Genomic DNA, 22,886 nt, shown 5'->3' with positions numbered 1-22,886 from the left:
TAAATTTTAGACAAAGCTATGGATAGGCTAAAAGATTTCTTAACTGTTTCCAAAGCCTAAGCCAATACCTCCCTTTACCAAGTTAGAACACACAAAAAAATAAAAAATAAAAAATAAACAGTAATAATAAAAGAAAGAAATTCTACAGTGCTAGAAACACAGTAAAATAAATATGCAATGGCGGAAAGAATATTTTCATTCTTTAAACAAATATTTTGTTCTTTGGAAAGCTTTTTAAAAAGTAACCACTGCATAAAACCCTTGATTTGAAAAAAAAAAAAAAAAAAAGAAGTTGCAATGAAAGAATTGTTAATTAATATTATAAGCTATAAACTCACCAGCAAGCAAGTAGAGCATTATATAAACACAATTATTTTAAAAGTCTTCTTTGTGATTTAAAAATCATAAAATGCAAATCGTAGTTTTAAAACAAATTAGTGGGCTATGATTCTCTTGCTCATGAACTAAAATCTATACAACTCGGTAATCCTTGTGTGGGGGTGTTTAGAAATACCGGCACCTTATGTAGTTTCCTTTGTCAGCAATACGGGGAATGTTGGGGAGGGACAAAAGCAGGGCCACACAGCTTTGTCTCCTGATAGAACAAAGGTAGACTGTCACTGCAAAACAACATTGGGGTCAACTTCCATTTACGGTATTCAAATATCATAACAGGAATTGGCAAATTCAGCTAATAAAGAACCCAAATCCCACTTCTGTTCTTTAAAGACATCATCTAGGGTATCTGGGTGCTTCAGTCGGTTGAGAGGCCAACTTTTGATTTCAGCTCAGGTCATGATTCCAGGGTTGTGGGATCAAGCCTCATGTTGGGCTCTGCACTGAGGGTGGAGCCTGCTTGAGATATTCTCTCTCTCTCTCTCTTTCTGTCCCCTCCCCTGCTCATGCACCCTCATACATACATACATACATACATACATAAAAATAGGGGTGCCTGGGTGGCTCAGTTGGTTAAGCATCTGACTTTGGCTCAGGTCATGATCTCATGGTTCATGGGTTTGACCCTTGTCTCAGGCTCTGTGTTGACAGCACGGAGGCTGCTTGGGATTCTCTTCCCACCCAACCCCCCACCCCCTGCCCTTCCCCTGCTCCTGTTCTCTCTTTCTCAAAAATAAAACATTAAAAAAATAAAAAGATAAAGATATCATCTACACACAATCTTTGATGCACTTAAAAGAGCTACATGTATTAATAATTCAAAAGGAAAAAAAGGAAATATTTTAATGTAGGACAAAACATGAAAACAAGGCCATTAAAATTCACTGGTAAGTGTTTAAACATCCCAAATTGTAGCTAAAAACTGACAAAATTTAATTTTATGGCTATAGGCTCTAACTGAATAGGTGTGGTTTTATTAATTCACTCCAAGTATTCTCTGTGATTGGATTCATATAAATAATACCACAGTCCTGGATAACAGTTCTATTCATCAAAAAAAAAAAAAAGATATGAAGAATGTTTGTATATGGGAGTTATCTTCAATTTAGGTACAAACTTAAATTTGCCTAATGGTAGAAGTTACCTTTATAATTTCAAAACTGCCCAAATGGATGAACTCCCTGTTGTGAAGTTTAAAGATTAGTTTGCCTCAAGACTCCAATCAGGCAAAGACCAGAGCCAGCACCAGGAACGGTAGGAAGGGCGAGGGGTGCTCAGCGGGGAGATCAGCAGGGACAGGGCTCAGAGGCCAGGAAGAACAAGGCCTCTCAGCCTGGCTCGAGCTCTGGGCGTAACAGAGAGAAAGGGCCACTCTCAACCGCAGCACTAGTGCCACGGGCACCAGATTGCCGTGTGGGGCCTGCCAGTGCAGCGCTGGGTGGGGAACCGCATCCCTGGCCTCCATCCACTAGCTGCCATCTCCCCCAGTTAGGACAACCAAAAATGTCTCCAGATACTGTCAAATATCTTTCTTCGGCAGGGAGGGGAAGACAAAACTGCCCCCATTAGGAACCAACGGGCGAAAGAAGAAGTGGGGGCCAGATCACGGAGGGGCCACACCATCTCAGGGAACGTGGATTTTATTCTCAAGGGAACAGCGAGCCACTGACATGGCAGAAACTGTGTGCCCGAGGGGGCACCCTCTGTGCTAGGCACTGTTACAGGTGCTGAGAATACAACAGTGAACAAATCAAATGAGGTCTCTATTCTCAAAACTGACATTCTTTTTGTGAGGACAGATGAGACCAGAAAATGGTCAAGAGAACTTCCTTTTGCAATCGTGCTGTGAAGAGAAGAAAACAGGATGCTGTCAGAGAGGAACTGAGTGGTGGGAGTAAAGAGGCTACTGTATTTCGGACCAGATGGTCTGGGGAAGCTTCTCTGAGGAGGTGAAATAAATTTGGGCTGAAACTCTAAATGTCACGCCAGAGCGGCGGAGCGCAGACCTGGGGAGGGAGGGTCCAGGCCCGGCTGGAGGAAGGGGCCCAAGGGGAGAGGCTGGTGTGGCGCAGCGCGTGGGGGCGGTGGCCGTGGCGGTTCCGGAGGAGCCGGGAGCAGGGGGCAGGGCGCGACCGCCGACCTCTTCAGTGGGAGCCGCCGCAGGGTTTTTCAGAGGAGTGACGCGATCCGACTTAGACCTTCCGAGTATCCCCAGCTGCCAGCCGCTGCGCGGAGGAGACATTCAGGGGAAGGGAAGGAGAGGCCGGGAAACTTCCAGGGCGCTGGGCAAAAGGCCAGTGGAGGTGGGGCCACGAGAGGAGCCAGCTGTGTCTCGCAGCACCGCTTACAAGCAGAACTGGCCCACGGATGAGACGAAGGGGATAAAGGGAAGTGAAGGAACCCACGATGAGTCTCTGCCGGGGTTTGGCTGGAACAGCCGTGGGGGGGGGGGGGGTGGAGAGGGACTGGCCGAAGTGGGAAAGACAGACGGAGGGGGCGTCGGAGGCGCGGGAACCCCGAGTAGTTGAGCCACGGTCGCGGACGTGCCTCTCGAACCCACGACCGACGACGCACAACATGCAGCTGTGAGGCAAATCTGGCAACAGATTGTATGGTTGTTTGAAAATGCCGAGGACGAGGTGAGCGGAGCGAGGGACCGAGGACGGAAAGAGGACAGATGGGTCCAAGTGGGAAGCCACTGGATGTTCCCACGTTTCCGGGTCTGCCACGGAGGAGCCAGAACAGGAGACGTGCAAAGATATCTGGCCAGGGAGGTCGGAGGGGTCTCGGAAGCAAAGAGTGTTTTGCGGAGGACAGAATGCTCAGTTGGGTCAGATGTCGCTGAGAGTCAACTAGCAGAATGATAAAGACCTGCGTGTGGCAACAAGGAGGGCACTGGTGACCCTACCCAGCAGTTTCCCTCAGGACTGAGGAGAGAAAGGGGAGGAAGCACAGACGGCGACCACGGACTCTTTCAGAAATCTTTTCCTTCCTTTCCTTCCCTTCTCTTCCTTCTTTCTTTCCTCTTTCCTTCCCTTCCGTCTTTCTTTCCTCCTTCCTTTCATTTTAGAGACAAAGCATGCACCTGAGCAGGGGAGAGGGGCAGAGGGAGACACAGAATCTTAAGTAGGCTCCACACTCAGTGCAGAGCCAAATGCCGGGCTCGATCCCACGACCCTGAGATCAGGACCTGAGCTGAAATCAAGAGCAGGTCGCTCAACTGACTGAGCCACCCAGGCGCCCTGCAAAAGATCTTTTCTATGAAGGGAAGCAGACGAATGGGCTGGTAGCTGGAGAAAGATGAGGAATGTCAGAGAGAGTTTATAGAGGCAGGAGAAACGGGAACATGTCTGTACACGCTGCAGCAGAGGGGAAACCGACAGCTAAGGCTGAGGATAATTCTGGAAGCAAGATCCTCTGGCAGATGGTAGGGGTCAGCCCTTGGTAGCAGCATGGCCACCTTGTCCATGGTGACATGAACAAGGCAGAGTGAGTGGTACAGATGCAGGGAGAAGTTTGGGGAAGATGAAGGCCATGGCCTTCTTGCAAAGTGTGGAGAAAGGACTAGTGAGAGGCCAGGCGGGAGGCAGGGTGAATGGAGATTAGTCGTGACCATCTTGAGGCAGGGAGACACCCCGACTACAGTGGCTGTGGGGGTGTGGGAGAAGCAAGGCTTGGTGACTGTTTAGAGACAGGGGTGACAAAGAGTGTGGTCGTGAACAGAATCTAGCTTTTCTCTCTGGGCAGCTCTGTGGATGATGGTGCCATTCCCCTGAGTGATGCAGGAGGAGGGTTATGGGGTGAGGATGGGGTGAGGGGTGGTGAGTGACCATGCAGGTGGGGACACGTGTGATGCCTGCAGGGCATCCAGTCGAGTGGGTCCACGAGCAAGGAGCTCAGGGGTCGACTCAAGATGCAGACCTGGCAACCTTCTGCACGTGGATGAAGCCACCAGAGTGGATGGAGCCTGCAAAGGAGAAAATTCAAGGGCAAAGCAAGGAACTAGCATCTAATGTGTAAAATAAGGCAGCAGCATTTCAGAAGTAGATGGGATAGTGGGAAACAAAAAGTAAGAGCCAAACTAGGATTGAGAAAAATTACAAAACGAATAAAGAACTATAGAAGCCCAGCATTCGTTCGCACAAGAGGCAAACTGATGTATTGGAGTCATCAAAAAATAGTGAAATTATGTTCAGCACAATTTACGTTGTGGAAAGATACACAGCACATTTAAAAAAAGATTTCTTCTTAAAATTGTTAGAAATATTTCAGTCAGAAAAATTCAACTGGAGAGACCACTTCATTGTCTGATATACCGGTAAATGACTAATAATATATATAAATATACCAACATACACATATAAATTTTTTCACGGAGTCTTAGAGATTTCTAAGTGACCAAGAATAGGTACCTTTCGTAACAAAGGTAGACACATGCTATCAGGTCTTCACTCCACAATGCCTTATTTAGAGAGATCTGCTCACGTGAGTCCAATTTTCTGTGCTCAGTAGAAGAAATAAGGACAAAGAAAAGGAAAACCCAAGTGAAATCAAGGATACTTTTCCTCTGGTGGAGTAAGGCTGGGAACATTCCTGAGGTGATTAAGCCTGATTTGTGTCAGGCTTTGGAACAAGAAGGCTTTCATGGCAGACCTGATCTTTTCTACTAATGGTTGCACATTCCTATATTATAAAATGCTTGGGGCCCTGTTTTACTTATAAAAGGAAAACGTGGGTTTTTAGAAGAGGTATATTGGCAATATGCCAAAAAAAGCTGATTTTTTTTTTCCCCACCCCCTTGGCTTAGGCAAAAAAAAAAAAAAAAAAAAAAACCCAAAACCAAAAAAAGACACTAGCTGTTATCTCCCATTTTAAACTGAGCAAGTCCCTGTGATTCGGTCTCTCTGTCACCAAATTGCTCCTCCACATTACACTGAGTGCCTCTTACCACCGGATGCCAAGCCCATTAGAGCTGCAATGAATGGGAAATAAGGGTTACAGAGATGTTCTTGTCACCTCAGACCTAGATTTAAGTGATGCACAGTGCCACTTCCAATTAATTTGAAAATGATTCCAGGAATATATTCCTCAATGCTTATGCCATTTGAAGGCCCTGAGCTTGACAGACGGAACTATCTGTGCAAGATCATGATGACTCTGTGTTCTGGGTGTTCTAGTAAGTACTATCAGGAAGTTGACGTGAGGCTGGGTCAGCTGACATTATGGTAATCAGAATAAGGAAGTGAAGTCCGCTTCCTGGGGACAGAAGCTGGTAGCTCTGAAATTAGATTAGGCAAGGACGCAGAAGGGACATATTTCAGTCACTTTTCAGATTTTCCCTGCAGATTCCTCAGAAGTGGCTACCATTAAACAATTTGCCAAGAGACGGATTTGTTTTTAATCTTTGACCAAACCAATGAGAAGTACAAAGCACAGTCTATTTTCTTCTTAGATATCTTAGAAGTTAAAAACTTCTAAGCTTTTCCATAGTTTTATTTACATATGCAGTTCTAGCATTCACAATGTTGCTTCATTTGAAATGAGTAACTTAAAAACGGTGTAGGCATAAAAATATTTAATATGATATACCAGATGTTGAAATTAGCAAAAAGTCAAAAGAAAGAGATTTGACTGTAATTAGCAAAAGCCCTTAAAGCCGGTGACAAGGACATTAGGAAATGAGCCTAGGGGCGCCTGGGTGGCGCAGTCGGTTAAGCGTCCGACTTCAGCCAGGTCACGATCTCGCGGTCCGTGAGTTCGAGCCCCGTGTCAGGTTCTGGGCTGATGGCTCAGAGCCTGGAGCCTGCTTCCGATTCTGTGTCTCCCTCTCTCTCTGCCCCTCCCCCATTCATGTTCTGTCTCTGTCCCAAAAATAAATAAACGTTGAAAAAAAAAATTAAAAAAAAAAAAAAAAGAAATGAGCCTAAATATTAACATAAAAAGTATACTTAGCAGCAGCTACAAAAAAGAGCTGGAGAAAATACATTTTATTAGAATGAATCCAATATTGTCCTAGAGGAAAGAGATAATATTACTTCCCTTAAAGAATCTTTCTTAGAATAGCAAAGTTGAATGCCAATTTTTAGAGAAATATTTAAAATGTGTTTTATTTACATATTTTACTTTTTGTTTTCAAGGAAAAGGAAGCCTGGCTCTTGAGAAAGAACCAACCTATTATCAGCAGATGAGGAAGCAACACTGGGGCTGGAGAGATATGTTAAAACTCCAATCACAGGTTATTTGCATAAAAGCCTTTATAGCGACAGGGACTTCAAAGAGATGCAGTAAAGAAAGAAAGAGATTATTTCCCGTCTATCAGCTTGGCAAACATTTCAAAGTAATAGAAGCCACTAATGGCAAGGGTGCTGCTAGGAAACCTGTATGCATTGTCATATCTTCTAAATGTATAAACTGAGCACTTAGCAATAGATATCAAAAACATTTTAAAAATGCGCTTGGATTTAACAATAACATCATCTGTGTTTAGGACAAATTTCGTGACCAAGAAAAGTACAAAAAGATGCATGCCTGCAGAGGTTCACTATGGTGTTTAAATAGTGAAAAATTACAATCTAAATGCTATTGGCAGGAGACTGATTAAGTAATTATAATATAATGGAGCACCATGTAGCCATTAAAAATGATGGAGATTTATAGACTCTACTGTGCAAAGATGTTCTTGTGGCTATTCAGTGAAAAAGGTTCCAGAATAGTACAGTAAAACAACATTTATATATAATTATATGAATATGTTTATAGAAAGTCTGAAGGGATGTTTTTATTTTAGTAAGTGATTACAACTCAGTGAGATTTCTGGTGAGTTTTGTTTCCTCTTTTGTACTTTTCTACACTTTTTTTTTTTTTACAATGAGTACATAATCTTACAAAAAAACAAAGCCGTCTTTATTTTAAGATAGGTCCTAAACATGTTTTTCTTTAAGCAATATAGGGACGCCTGGGTGGCTCAGTCGATTAAGTGACTTCGGGTCAGGTCATGATGTCATGGTTCATGAGTCCAAGCCCTGCATCAGGCTCTGTGCTGACAGTTCAGAGCCTGAAGCCTGCTTCTGATTCTGTGTCTCCCTCTCTCTCTGCCCCTCCCCCGCTTGCATTCTGTTTCTGTCTCTGAAAAATAAATAAATATTAAAAAAATTTTTAAATAAGTAATATATGTAAGGGGTGCTCAGGTGGCCCAGTCGGTTAAGCGTCTGACTTCAGCTCAGGTCATGATCTCGCAGTTCGTGAGTTCGAGCCCTGCGCCAGGCTCTGCGCTGATGAAGATGCAGAGGCTGCTTGGAATTCTCTCTCTTTCCCTTGTTCTCTGCCCCTCCCCCACTCAAGCTCACATACTCTCTCTCTCTCTCTCTCTCTCTCTCTCTCAAAATAAATAAATAAACTTAAAAAAATAAGCAATATATGTAAATAAAAACAGTATCCCATGGTCAAAAAAAACAAAACTAAAAGTCCCCTTTATTTACAAGTAAATTTTTAAATTTAAATTTCTGGACAATTTAAAGTATTTCACAATAACTAAAAATGTTTTCATTCATGGCTTTATTACTGTTGAGGTTTTAGCTCCTCTGAGGGCAACAAGTATAAATTATCTGTAAATTCTAACTACACCAGGTATCATCAATATAGTAAATACAAGGCACAGTAAATGTTAGCAACGGTGATTCTGATCGGCACTCTAAGACAACTTCACCTCTAACAAATGTTGAACACGAGTCCATAGGCATAAAAAAAAGGCCTAACGCTCCCGGTCATATCAATTAGGAATTATTTATGCATCCAACATTTTTCCTTCCTTCCTTTTCCTTCTAAGGGGAGAAAAAAAAGGCAAAATGTCTAACCATAAGTATGCTCAACCTTGTCAGAAATCCTTTCAAGTATCGATACTTACTATAATAAGAAAAGGTAGAAAAGTTAAGTCTTTGTGCTTAAGTTAACATGTAAATAACTGTAAATGGCATGGTTTTTTCTTTTGATAACTGGGGAATTACTATTTGGTATCCCTAGAGATCCTTATTTACTCACTGACAAACTTTTATTTCAACTATTCTCTAAACCTAAAATATCTGCCCCTAATAAAAACAATCTAATCAGACCTCCACGGTGTGAACTTGGCCTGAACACGGCAGTCTCCCAGGATCGTTTGCGTAGCTGCATCAGGGGACCACAAACCCATGGTAAATGCTCATTCTTTTCACAATTAAGTTACTGTCATAAAATTAATGCTGCCTCAGTCATAATCAGATGATAAAATACTGTAATTTAAAGTAATTGACGAATTCATACTGAGCAAACGGGCCTTGCTTGCTGGCCCACAACACTGCTCAGCAGGCTGGAACTGGTGAGCTGATCCCAGGCGGAAGGTGAACTGGTTCCTCCACGAAGGCAGGGAGGGTCCCCTCTTACATCCTGGGCACACTTACCCTGCTTCAGTACGCTGACAACAAGCTAGGCTCCACTAGCTCTCCTTTATTTGAATCTCTAATTAAATGATACACCATCGTGCAAAATACAAATTCATATCCGATGTTTTGTACATGTTCTATGTGAAATGAAATTCCATAATAATTATGAATACATAAAGAGTAAATCCAAAATACTTCTAAGAAACTGAAGACCTTAGCTTCGAGCATTTCAACGTGTTCTCTTTTAGGCCAGCAGATGTAGCTGTGAATTAAAACAGGGAATGTAAACTGCTCTCCTTCAGCCATTAGATGGCACCCTTTTTTTTTTTTTTTTTAAACTGGGTTTATATTGGCAATTTAATACAGTCCAGGGTAGCTACCAACAATTATTTGACACTGGAATTGATTTTGATTTACCTGAATTTATCTAAAATGGTCATATCAACTATTTATTGAGTACACACACTTGGGCCATTTCTGTTCAGCATTTTCTGAGATTGTTTTTAGTCAGAGAAAGATGACATTTCCAAATGTGAGGCAGTAAATAGTGATAAAAGTTCCACACTGGACTCAGGGCAACCTCACAATTATCATCAAAACTCTCTAGATGCAGAACTGAAATATACCATATTGCTTTCCACAAGCTTCAGAGTGGGTCATATAATAAGAATTTGCTTAGAGAGTTTTAAAAACTAAGTCTTCCATAATAACGGTCTACTGGGGAGTCCTGTCTTGGCACAGTGCCTGGATCAGGGTAGGCCCACAAATGTCTTTTGAATGAACAAATTAACAAACACTACTGCTATTAAAAGGTGTGCTCTTGAAAAGCTGTCAGTGAATCATTTTTCTGGGAGACTTCTCAGATGTGGAGATCAAACTGATATTCCTAATGAACTACAGGTAGGGAAAGAGTAGATTTATATTCCCACTTTTTAGTTAAAGACATGAATATATAAAAAGATTCCAAGTATCATTGTATTCAGTAGTGCCAATCAGAAAATAATTTTTCTTGCTCAACTATTTTATCTAGGCAATAATCCTCCTATTGGTGCTATAAAACAAAGAAGCTCACATTCTAGAAGCTAGAATAGCACCATAAAGCCCATAAAGCCCAAGTTCTTGAGCATTTAACTTAACTTAAATAACTTAGTTTTGTTGGTCTATGGAAATTTGGATTGATTTATTATGACTCTTCTAATTTAAAGACTATTCATATTTTCAAATATCTTAAAACTTTATTACTCAGTTTATGACCTACATTACTAAGTTCTGGAAACATCACCAATCATTTCCATGAAGTCAATATAAAGTGCTAACAGACCATCATTTTTATAGAAACTAAAAGCTTAATTAAGTATTTCATGCCCCCAAGTAGATTTCATACATAGTTGAAGGGGTTTTGTGAACTCCTAGGCAGCTGTGCTTCATTTTTAGCATAAATTAATAAAAAATCTAGTACTATTGTTTCAAAAGGGTTCTATTGTGAAAATACACATTTAAGAAACACAGAAAAGTAAAATAAAAATTCACCCCCACACCTATATTTCACCCACATTATTTCTTTTTAAAAAAATGTTTTTAATGTATATTTATTTTTGAGGGAGTGCAAGTTGAGAGGCAGAGAGAGATGGGGACAGGGGATGTGAAGCAGGCTCTGCACTGTCTTGGCAGACCCTGATGCGAAGCTCGAACTCACGAATAGCGAGGTCATGACCTGAGCCAAAGTCAGAGGCTTAACGGACCAAGCCACCCAGGCACCCCAAAAACTTCAAATTTCTGCCAGACGTATTTTCTCTGTTTTTTCCACTTGTTTTCAATAATTGCTCTCATATTATATATACATATGAATACTGCTTTACCATTATATCCTAAAGACTTTTCTACTGAAGATGAAGGCTAAAAGGAGGTCTTCCTTTTTATGAGAAAATGGCCAGTCCTATACCAGACTGATGTTAATTACAATGTTGGGAGATGAGACCCGCAGTGAAGATACCCAGTAAAACCTGTCAAGTTACTAAGAATGTGTGGGTGTGGATCACATCATAATCAAAACCAAATTAACCACCTCCTTCCCCTCATCCCGGCCCCTTCCACCTACTCCTTGATTTCCTATCTTAGCTAAGGGAGGTAACATTGGGGGGAAAAAAAAATCTAGGTTTTAAAGACTATCAGACTTGGATCCAAATCTTGACTCTGTCAATTATAAGCTGTGTGATCTTGGAAAAATGACTTAACCTCTCTGAGTCCCAATTTCCTCATTTATAAAATGGGGGATATTAATACCTGCTTCATAATTATTGTGAAGATTAAGCAATCTGCTAGGTCTAAAATGTCTGGCACAACATCTGCAATGGAAGAAGAGATTTTACATTGGTCAAAAGCAAAATTGAGGACACAACAAAAAACATCAAAAATCTTCAATCATGGGGAGGTTGGTGGGGGCTAAATGGGTGATGGGCACTAAGGAGGGCACTCATTCTGATGAGCACTGGGTGTTACATATAAGTGATGAGTCGCTAAATTCCACTCCTGAAACCAATAGTACACTATATGTTAACTAACTTGAATTTAAATTAAATCTTAGAAAAAAAAAATCTTCAGTCACGGCTCTTCTAACTTTTCCAAGTAAACCTGACTTTATTGTCATAAACAGTTACTAGCCAGCAAAGTGACTTTAAAAATAAGTGTCAGACTAGGAGAAAAGCAACATCTATTTGTCAGAATACTCTGAGTGAAAAGTACAATAATGCTGATGTTTAGTTATGATTAAACCAAATGTGAAAAATATAGTAATGTTTTTAATAATAATAATACCTATCATTCCCCCTCCCTTGCAATTTCCCCCTCTACTGAATCACTCCCATCAGCATGCACACATGCTGTTAATTCTCCCAACTTAAAAAACAAACAAACAAACAAACAAAAACCCTCTCTTGATCTCAGGCCTCTTCTAGCTATGACCTCATTTCTTTCTTTCTCTTTATGGCAGAACTCAAGATGTGCTTATATGTACTGCCTCCGATCTCTCGCCTCCATTCTTTTTTGTACCACCCCACTGAAGTTTTACCCACCAAGGACTGCCACACTGCTCACGTGGCAAACTAACAGTCTCATCTCACATGACTTATCCCCAGTGTACACCTTCTTCACCCGTGTCCAAGTCACCATTCTCCCGGTTCTCCCTGGTTTTGCTCCTGGGTAGAGAGGTCTCCTTTGCTAATTTCCTCCATATTCCCTAGCGTCTACACCTTGGGAGTGCCCAAGAGCTCCCTCCTCCGACCTCTTTTCTCCCTGCGTTCACTGCCTTGGTGAACTCACCTGGTCTCCTGCCTTTAAATACTACCTTTAAATATCGAAGAGTCTCAAGTTTACATCTTCACCTCGTACCTCTCCTCTGTGTTCGAAACTTCTACATCTAACTGCTTGCTTGACTCTCCACTTAGCCATCTAATAGGCACGTCAAACTCACAGGCCGCGGACTGAGCTCCTGACATTATCCCCGAGCACCTGCGCCTCTCACACTGGTCCCCGTCCATCTTCCAGCTGCTCAGGCCAAAAGCCTTGGAGCTCCTTGAAGTCATTTTTTTCCCTCACCACTCACATCCGATGTATAACAAATCCTTGCTGACTCTACTTTCAAAATATACCTAGAACCTCTTTTCGTCAACTCCACCGCTGCCACCCATTCGAAACCACCATCGATTCTCACCTGTCACAAAGAGCCTGGTCCACAGAACTTCCTACCAGTAGTTTAAAAAAAAAGCCAATCATTCCTAATATATAGCTTTTTAGCTTGGGGTATAGGTTACACACACAGTTCTTGAAAATTAGGCAGATTTAGACCACAGAAAGTAGAATAAACATTCCAGGTATCAATTATAAGATTGTAGTTACTTACACTGTGTACTCCTAAAGCTTTCCAGACTGTGAAGCTGATCACACCAACACCACACCACGCATAAAGTGAGCCCCAACCCAAGGCTCGCAAGGCAAGGATAGACCCACTCTCCGGTAAGGCAGCCGTGGCCATACTTCCCTGCGATGAAGACAGAAAGGAAAAAATCACCAGTTCAGAAAGAGTAATTACTTGGGGAGTGTTTGAAATTCTTGACTCTCTGAATTCTATCATAATATTGGGAAGCCGGACCAACCCAAGTTCAAATACCAGCTTTGCTACTTAATAACTGCAGGATTTAGGTCACAACTTCTCTGACAGATATTTGAATATGCAAGGAATTACCAGGAGCTTTGCTAGATACTGAAGAGAAAAAAGTAAATAGAGTAACTTCTTTCTGATTAAAGATTTCAATCAATGGGGCGGAGGACACAGACTCATAAAATTATGATCTAAATGTAATGTGCAACAGTAGAACTATACATGGTCCCTGAGGAGGGCACCTAGTCTATTGCTGCAGTTAGAGGAAGTTTTAAGGAGGGGTTCCTGAAAGAGGTGAGCTAAATCTAAATCATTGCAAAGACTTTTAAATATATATGCAACATACGGGCACACGGTAGAAATTCAGATTATGGCAGCTATTAACGAGAAATGAGAAAATAAACAATGACTCTCTTCTTGGGTTTCAAGGTATAATATTAAGGTAAAAATCTAGAATCATAATAATAGAACAACTTTCAGACTATCAGCATACAAATGTGACTAGAGATGAGTAAGAATGCAACACACCTTCAAAAGGGAATAACCACCCCATCACTGAAGGCACTGATTGCTGGGTTTTTTCCCCCCAAAACTTCTTTGCTATTTTTACTATAATTCTTCCAGAAAAACCCTATAACATTCTGTCAAGATTCCTCCAAGTCCATTAGAATGTCATCAAACTGATTGGCTAATGTGATGAGATAGAAAATTTACGTTGTCTTCTTCTAGAAATGTATTTCCATTTACTCCAGACTTTCTTTTTTTTAATAATTTTCTTTATATTGCTCAACCTGTTGAATAAAGGATTTTAGCACAGGTGTTGTGACTGTGAATGTTACTGGTAGCACATAGAAATGCTTGGTGTATCTGGATCTCCATGCCTTGACCCAGTAGATACTCAATATTTGCTGACTTACCACTTTTTTGTAGATATGAGACCCAACCAGATTTTTCAAGAGATTTTTCTTTAGCCATTTTCTGTGATAAAACAACTCTCTTATCCCTTTTCTCATGATGCTAGTTTCAGAGCATTTTTCTGGATACTACACAGCTCATATAAATTCACTAACTTCTAATTGGTCTGAATTTTCATCCAGAAGCAGCACCATTAACCAAATATTATTAAACCAAGGTCAATTTAGGTGCCTAAATTTTATTTTAGAAAACTTAAAAGTTCCTTATTTCCCTGGGAAGGACGGAAATTATATATGTATTACATATGTACGTGTATTTTTTTTTTAAGCCACCTTAGCTTATACCTTTCTCTGTTGATTCAACAAAGGACAAAGAAAAATGCTCACTCATCACTTACTATTGCCTTTCAACTCCAAGTTTTCTAGCATGGGATTCAGCTAAGACAATGAAATTAAGACTTTAAAGAAATGATGATCATCCTCCTGAAATAAAAGCAGTGTAGGCAGTCCCCAACTAAAAGCTGATCATTTTCAAGTTCTGAGTTGCAATCTGAATCTGTATTATAAATAATAGCTAGATTCCGGGCACAAGATTATTTAAATAAAAAGTGGCTACAAATAATTTCTTCTCCAAAAATAGTCAAAGATGGAGACATCGCCATGGTGAGCAAGCTGTTTAATCCATGTGTGCCACAGTTTAATGGGGACAATACAGTAACAGTACCTCACAGGGTTGAGATGGGGGTTAAGTGAACCCAACCCTTACAGTAGCAGCTAGCACATGGCAAGCATCAAATGTTAGGTATCATTATCACTATCAATGCCAGAGAAAACTGCCATGCAGGGACTCTGAAGTACACTGCCTGAGTGGTATCCTTAAATGTGTGCTTGCTCAGTGTAAATGTATTAACTGCTTCAGAACCTCTGAGCTCCTTTACAAACCTTTACCTCTCAGAGTCTGGATCAATGGTAATACTATAATTCAAATGCTTCCCCAGAGGGGAGGTGGAGCTGTACACAACATATTTAACATCAAGGCCAGTGGTTCTCAAACTTTCTGGTTTCAGGATCCATTTATGCTTGGATCCCAAAGATTTCTGATTATGTGGACTATATCTATTAATATTTAATATATTAGAAATTAAAACTAAGAAATTCTTAAGTTTTATATATTACTTCATTTAAAAATAAAGCCAATATGGATTAATGTAAACCTATTTAATATAAACAACTATCTTACAAAAGAATTTAGTGCAAGGAGGCAATGTTTTACATTTTTCTTAAGCTTTTAGAAATCTGACTTAATAAAAGACAGATGAATTTTCATAAATGCTTCTGTATTCAATCTGTTGCAATATGTTTTTCAAGTATCTGAATAAAATCCAGCCTTACAGAGGTATGTGGTTAGAAAAGGGACAAGTATTTTTGTTTGTTTGTTTGTTTGTTTTGAGCAGGGGAGGGGCAGAGAGAGAGGGAGAAAGAGAGAGAGAGAGAGAGAGAGAGAATCCCAAGCAGGCTGCAGGCTGTCAGCTCAGAGCCTGACGCAGGGCTTGATCTCAGGAACTATGAGATCATGACCTAAGCTGAGATCAAGACTCTGAGCCTTAACTGACTGAGCCACCCAGGTGCCCCAGGGATGAGTATTTTAATAGCCTTTCTTTTCTGATGCTACACCCAAACTTCACAGATAGTTGCACTTTGGAATCTGAAGTCATGCTGATGAATTTTTCTACTTTGCTACATTAAAATCCATTAGTCTATTCTGTACTTCAAATGGGCCTTTCATCCATGCATTATGATCGTTCAGAAAATATTGATTAACCAAGTTATGCAGATCTCCCCAATGTTGACACCTCTTATTAAATATTTAAAATTTCACATCATTGATATTACCACCAATCTCACCAGAAAAGCCTTTAAGTATTGAGCACCTATCAAGATCAGAATGGCAGATACAAGTTTCCTAAAATCTACTTTTCACTTGCAAGCTCGAAGTTTACCACCGGCAACAAACACCAACAGTGCTTGCCTGAAGAGACACAGGCTCGTTTTGTTCATTTTGAAGGAAATGTCTGCCAAATACCCACTTCTGAGTAACTATAGTGTGTCAGTTGCTCTTTCAAACGAAAATGATATTACATGGGAAAAAAAAAGCAGCTAGTTCAGCATGCAACTTAATCACACAATTGCTTTTCCTGGAGAAACACATCTTTCTTTGGTGCTTTATGCCTACCGCCCATTCCTTCACATGGAATATTACAGAGGTACATTCAAGGGTTAAGATTTAATAAAATTAATAATTTTACTACTTTAACAAGGGCAGTCTTATGCAATTATGGCTTTTTTTTTTTAAACTACAGGTGCATGGTAATGAAAGACACAGTGACTGCTAGTAGTTTGGAGCCACTGCCTTGATTACACCAAGGCACCAGCAGCTTTACCCCCGACTGCTTCCATACCATTAGTACAAATGTCTGAGTGTTTTTATGAAAACAGTTTTGCTGTTACAGATCTCCCAAAGAGTTTCTATGAACCGCAGCTTGAAGTGGAAAGAGAACTCGACTGGTTTATGATTTTCACGTAACACTGCTCTTCAAGTTGTAATTATACAGTTAACTGTGTAAATACTTGTTTAATATCCGTCTCCTGCACCAGATGCTAGCTTCCTGAAGGGAAGATATTTTGCTCATCTCTGTATCTCCGGCTCCTAGCAAGCACAATGCCTGACACATAAAAGATCCCCAAGTTAACACTTGTTGAAGCAATAAAGTAATGGATAAATACACCATATGGGATGGAGAGGGCGGAGACAGGACAACACACACCAACAAGTAACAACTCAACGTAAAGAAAAATCCTCACCAACTGGGGAAATGAGGTAGATATGTCCACATGAGTGATCACTCAATCTTGCTCATGGAGTAAGAATTTTCTGCCATAAGTAGGTTATGGTCATTGAACCAAAACTTATTGAGCACCTGTGTGTCAGGTGCTCCCCTTTTCTGGGGAGCAGGGCTGCCGCAGTGCACACGCATGTGTGGTCTCTGGGTTCAAGCAGCTGACCTATGTTTTTCATTGATGCCAAGACGCACTTTACTTCAACAATTTAACATTTTTGAAACAGAAATGCCTCTGGTGCCTGGCTGGCTCGGTCAGTAGAATATGTGAGTCTTGATCTTAGGGTCATGAGTTCAAGCCCCACGTTGGGTGTAAAGTTTACTTTAAAAAATAAAACGAAATGCCTCTGGCGATCAGTATTATGTCAAGAGTTAATAATGGCATTACTTTTTTTTTTTTCTTAGTGGCACATAAAATACTGGAGCCTCTAACAACTCATAGGGAATTACCCAGATTTAGTCTCGTTCTGCTAAAATTTAAGAAAGCACATAATTAAATACATCTTTTTAAATGGAAATAGGGGTGCCTGGGTGGCTCAGTTGGTTAAGCCTTGGACTTCGGTTCAGGTCATGATCTCCTGATTTGTGAGTCTGAGCCCCACACCAGGCTCTGTGCTGACAGCTCGGAGCCTGGAGTTGGCTTCAGATTCTGTGTCTCCCTCTCTCTCTGCCCCTCCCCTGCTTGCTCTTGCTCTCTCAAAAATAAACATGAAAAAAACTTTAATGAAAATAAAGACCAATAATTTGTACACTTCTTGAATCTATAGGTGGACACAGGTTTACTTCTTAAAACAATATGAAAGGCCACCAACGTTTTTTTCACTTCCCCTGTGCACACTGGCTACCAGCTATCTGTAAGCAGTAACACTGCTATTAATGGATTTCCTTGTCACAAACCTTATTGAACCATTCAGGGCTTTTCTTTTTAGCCAATGATAATGTTGTAACAAATCCGGCTACCATTCCTGCTGCAGCAACAGTACCAAGGAACACTCCACCTGCCAAGAGTTTTGGGGGTAGGGCATGGAGGGTGAGAGGGATTAAAGGGAGGAAAAGAAAAAAAACACCTTAAGTTAAGAGGACATACACAAATAAGTTTCAGACTTTTTTTTTTTTTTTTTTTTAAGAGAGAGATTATGAACAGGCTCTGTGCTCAGTGTACTGAAGGAGGGGCTGGATCTCACTACCCTGGGATCATGACCTAAGCTGAAACCAAAAGTTGGTGGCTTAACCCACTGAGCCACCCAGGCACTCCTTTAAATTACATTTTAGGCGCTCCTTTAAATTACATTTTAGAGGTGCCTGGGTGACTCAGTGGGTTTAGCCTGGGACCTGATTTTGGCTCAAGTCATGATCCCAAGGTCCTGGGATTGGGACCCACAATAGGCTCTGAATTAAGCCTGGAGCCTGCTTAAGATTCTCTCTCTCCTTCTGCCACTGTCCCCCGCTGGTGCACTCTCTCTTTAAAATTATTATAATAATTTTAAAAACTATAAAATAAATTACATTTTAAGTCCCTTCTGAAATTTGAGAAACGCTAACTAGGCAGCTCTTGCCAAACATAAACAATAGCAATGTGAAACCTCTGGTGCTTGCGGTCATCCTGAGGTATCTGTTTCCAAGTGGTGAGAATCGTCGCAGGGTCCCTTACCCTCTTCACCCGGATGGTGCCATGAAGTTTTTCTCCGGGGGGGCGGGAGGGACGAGATAGTGGGAGTTCGAAAGGGGACGGCACGAGAGAAACTGCAGAGTGATGGGGGAAATGCAGCACACACGACATCTCGAGGGACCAGCCCCAAGCCCAGGGGAGATTCCAATGGGCACGACCCCTGATCCCCGTCCCCACCGGCTAAACTCAGCGGCAGCCCAAGGGAAGGTCTCCCAGGGCCGGGTGTGTGTGGAAATGGAGGCTTCGGCGCAGGCCCAGGGTGAGCTCGCCCGGGCACCAGCACCTCACCACACCACACCACACCTTTAATCAGGAAAAGCCGATCGTCTGTAGATTCCGGAGCCTCCAGACGAGAGGACGGCTGCCCAGCCCCAGCACCCGCCGCCTCCATGTTTCTAGGCCTCCGCAATTGCGTCCGACGCCAACTGAGTCCGGGTGGAAGCGAGAGTGAGGCGGAGGACAAAGGTTCCGCTACCTCCTCTCCCTGTGCGTCTGAATACTGGTCCGGGGAATGGCGGCTCACCCCAAACCCTCTCTCTTCCCCCGCCGATGGGCGAGGACAACAAGGTGGCTGCCAGTGGTGACCCCACCCCGGCCCCGAGGGTGGTGTCCTCCCAGGCCGACTCCAGGTTGGATCATTTGCCTGCTCCAAAGTGATGATCGCTGCACTTGAATACGGTCTTTTTCAAACAGTGCTCGGCCCTGACTCTAGGAGGCAGTGAGCGGTCGCGCAATGAGCCAGGAGCCCAGTCCCAGCCAGGTTTGAGATCCTGGAGCTCAGTTTCCTCAGCAGCCTTACATTATGTCCAGGGATTTACCCAGCCCTAATGTTTCACGATTCTAGAAAGCAGGTCTCCCGTCTTTTCTCTGTACTTCTCTGGGAAATTTCGTAACAGTCTTCACTTTAAGTGACAGGTTTTATCCCTGGAAGAGAGGCCGTCTCACAGGTCCGCTGCGATAGATCTCCTTCCCGGGTAGTTTGATTGATGGACCTACCAAGAGGAGTGGATGGCTATCGGGCTGAACTGCAGCGAGTGATACAACTGAGCGAGAACAGCGGAGGACAACCCTGAGGGGTTGCTAACACGGACTGCAAGGCTTCACTAGAGTCCTTCTTGCAGGGGAAACGCTGGTGCAGGCGACCCCCAGACGCGCCTAGTCTAAACAGTCTGGGAGGCTGGTGTGCCCACGGGCGTGGATTCTGTAAATGGTCCCTGAGAGGAAGAGGCTGGAAGTCATAAACAATCTTCTAAGCCTCTCAAACACAGACACATGACATCATCTTTCAAAATGAGACAATCTGTCCTTTGTTCAATGTGAACACACACACAAAAGCCATGAACTTCTTGAGGATGAGGATGGAGATTTTTCTTCATTTTTATATTCTCTGGCTCTCAACCTATTATCTGGTCACACATAATAAATTTTGGGTGAATGAATAAATGAATGCATTAGTTAATTGCAACTAGTAGCTCAACCTTGGGCTCAGGTCCTCAATCCCTTCTCTGCCGTGCAAACTTGGCTGAGTTATTGAGGCTCTCTGCCTCAGTTTCCTCATATGTAAAACCAAGAAACTGATAGTAGCTGCCTCACGGGTTGCTGTGAGAAGTAAAGGAAGCAACGTAAAGAAGTTAGCATAGTGTCGGGCACAGATACTCAGTACGTGTTAGCTTTAGTTATGATACCTTTTAATTTCCAGTAGCTGTTTTTGCAGCATCGCCTATGGAAAATTTTAAGTTATAGATTCCCAGGGCCCACCACTGAAGATGATTGCTCTGAATGTCCAGGCAGGGCAGTGTAAAAGCTCCACAGGGAGTTCAGATGATCAGTCAGGTTGAGGACTATTCTGTTCCTGGCTGAAACCACACAAAATTTATCTAAACTGTGTGTGCCTTGGAAGCAAAATGCCAGAGTCTGAAAGGGCCCTTTAAACTGGTAAATGCTGTACTAACTCATTGAAGTTCTTTAGGACCCATTCTTTCTCCTTTCTCTTGTACAAAATGGTGATCATAGCAGCTAACATGTTTTTTTGTTTTTTGGTTTTTGGTTTTAGTGCTTTCTGTATGTCTGGCATGGTGCTAAGTGCTTCAAATATGTTATCTCATTTAATTTTCTTTATAAACTCAGAGAAACCAACTAACTTGCTCGACTCCCACAGCTGCTAAGAAGCAGAGCCAGGATATAAAAGAAGATCTGCTTCTAAAAGCAACAAAAGCAAAAGGAAATAGGGCTACAACAGGCCGGAAGCCTCTGCACAGCAAAGGAAACAAAATGAAAAGGCAATCTACTGAATGGGAATAAACATTTGCAAATCATATACCCAATAAGGGGCTAACATCCAATATATATAAGGAAATCATACAAACACAGTCACACAAAACCACCCCAAAAGCCATAAAAATTACACACGGGCAGAGGATCTGAATAGACATTTTCCCAAAGAAGACATATAGATAGCTAACAGACATGTGAAAAGATGCTCTACGTCATTAATCATCAGGAAAATACAAATCAAAACCACAGTGAGATACCACCTTGCACTTGCTAGAATGGCTATTATCAAAAAAACAAGAGATAACAAATGTCGGTGAGGATGTGGAGAAAAGAGAACCCTTGCACACTGTTGGTGGGAATGTAAATTGGTGCAGCCACTATGGAAAACAGTACAGATGCTCCTCAAAAAATTAAAAATAGAGCTACCATATGCTCCAGCAATTCCACTCTGGCTATTTATCTGAAGAAAATGAAAATACTGTCTTGAAAAGCTACACCCTGATGTCTGTTGGAGCATTATTTACAAGAGCCAAGATGTGGAAACAATCTAAGTGCAGACCAGTCGATGAATGGATAAAGAAATTGTGGTATGCATGTATAATAATATTATTCAGCCATAAAATGAATGAAACCTTACCATTTGTGACGTGGATGGACCTCAAGGGCATTATGTGAAGTGAAAGAAGTCAGACAAAGAAAGACAGATACCGTATGATCTCTCCTATATGTGGAATCTAAAAGCAGAAACAAAAATTAGCTCATAGATACAAAGCACAGATTGGTGGTTGTCAGAGGCAGGGGGTAGAAGGTAGGAGAAATGGGTGAAGGGGGTCAAAAAGAAAACGAAAAAGGAATAAATAGAAGAAGTTCTACTCAAATCCTTATCCTGTGCCCAGTGGTCCTCAAGCTCGAACTTGATAAGTGCAATCCCCTGGAAGGGCTTCTCTCCCAGAGTTTTGACTCAGTGGTCTGGGTGGGCCTGAGAACTTTTATGTCTAAGAAGTTTCCAGGCGAGGCTGATGCGGCTGGTTCCACTTACAGAAGCTCTTCTCCCTGCTTTACTCTCCCAGTTTATACCTCTTAAAGCTACACCATCTACTTTAACACCTGGAGTTCTCTGCTCCCAAAACTGTTCAGAGAGAAACCGTGCAGGCTCCCTCACTCCCCCTGTCTTTGCTGTCTTTCTCCTTCCCCCAGCAAAACCACAGAATTTTTTTGTATTTTAAGGGTTAAATTGCTATTTACTGTAAGGAGCAGAAAAGAGACTTTTATTTTATTTTATTTTTCAACGTTTATTTATTTTTGGGACAGAGAGAGACAGAGCATGAACGGGGGAGGGGCAGAGAGAGAGGGAGACACAGAACCGGAAACAGGCTCCAGGCTCTGAGCCATCAGCCCAGAGCCCGACGCGGGGCTCGAACTCACGGACTGCGAGATCGTGACCTGGCTGAAGTTGGACGCTTAACCGACTGCGCCACCCAGGCGCCCCAGAAAAGAGACTTTTAAATGTAGGGATGACACAGCATCCTGTGCTCTAGAGCTGGTCTCCATTTTGAGGCAATAAATACAAACTCTACTGGACCCCTGTCTGCTTTCATTCCAGGAGGTGAACACCCACCTTCATTCTAACTCCCAAAGGTAAAGGACAGCTTCCTCCTTCCTACATGTAAGCTCAGTTTCCCAGGACACAGAGGGCGACAAGGCAATCAAAGCAAACCAACAGGTAGTCCTTGCCTTAGGTGAACAATTGGCACTTTGAGGATCCTCGTCAGATACACACCTTGGAGAGACCAAGAACTCCTTGGACAAGGTGGGCTTGTTGTGTGAGGAGCTTACAATCCCACTCCCCACTGTTCCTAGGCTCCTGCCATTTGCTCCATTCCAGATTCTGGAAGATAGTGAGTCCAAGGCCTGGGAAACCTGCATGAAGCAAGGATAGGGAGTCCTTGGCCTTGAGATTAGAATCACATTCCAGGTATCCCAAATTAGGATGCTTAAGTAAAATGCATTTTAATTTTTTTAAATGTTTTTATTTATTTTTGAGAGACGGAGAGTGAGCAGGGGAGGGGCAGAAAGAGAGAGAAGGAGACATAGAATCCAAGGCAGGTTCCAGGCTCTGAGCTGTCAGCACAGAGCCCAACGGGGCTTGAACTCATGAGCTGT

The 22,886-nt window shown here is 42.2% G+C and overlaps 1 protein-coding gene across 2 annotated transcripts in view; it reads right to left on the bottom strand.

The window, feature by feature from the left end:
- Positions 1-19,062, bottom strand: part of TMEM242 (transmembrane protein 242) — a 30,001-nt gene extending 10,939 nt beyond the window's left edge. Inside the window, exons 1-4 of one of the 2 annotated variants that reach the window (XM_040448783.1) lie at positions 18,753-19,062; positions 17,678-17,778; positions 12,712-12,849; positions 7,934-8,216 (exon numbers count right to left, since the gene is read on the bottom strand). In XM_040448783.1, the coding sequence (XP_040304717.1) occupies positions 8,169-8,216; positions 12,712-12,849; positions 17,678-17,778; positions 18,753-18,840 (375 nt within the window). In that variant the 5' untranslated portion in view covers positions 18,841-19,062 and the 3' untranslated portion in view covers positions 7,934-8,168. Of the gene's footprint in view, positions 1-7,933; positions 8,217-12,711; positions 12,850-17,677; positions 17,779-18,752 lie in introns of those variants that run through there. The other variant, XM_040448782.1, reaches the window with a different exon arrangement.
- Positions 19,063-22,886: the final 3,824 nt, after the last annotated feature.

This window comes from Herpailurus yagouaroundi, unplaced genomic scaffold (assembly GCF_014898765.1).
Source record: "Herpailurus yagouaroundi ecotype Mexico unplaced genomic scaffold, PumYag 198, whole genome shotgun sequence".
NCBI lineage: Eukaryota > Metazoa > Chordata > Mammalia > Carnivora > Felidae > Herpailurus > Herpailurus yagouaroundi.
The sequence above is the reverse complement of the archived record's forward strand: the minus strand, read 5'-3'. Positions and strand labels throughout refer to the sequence as shown.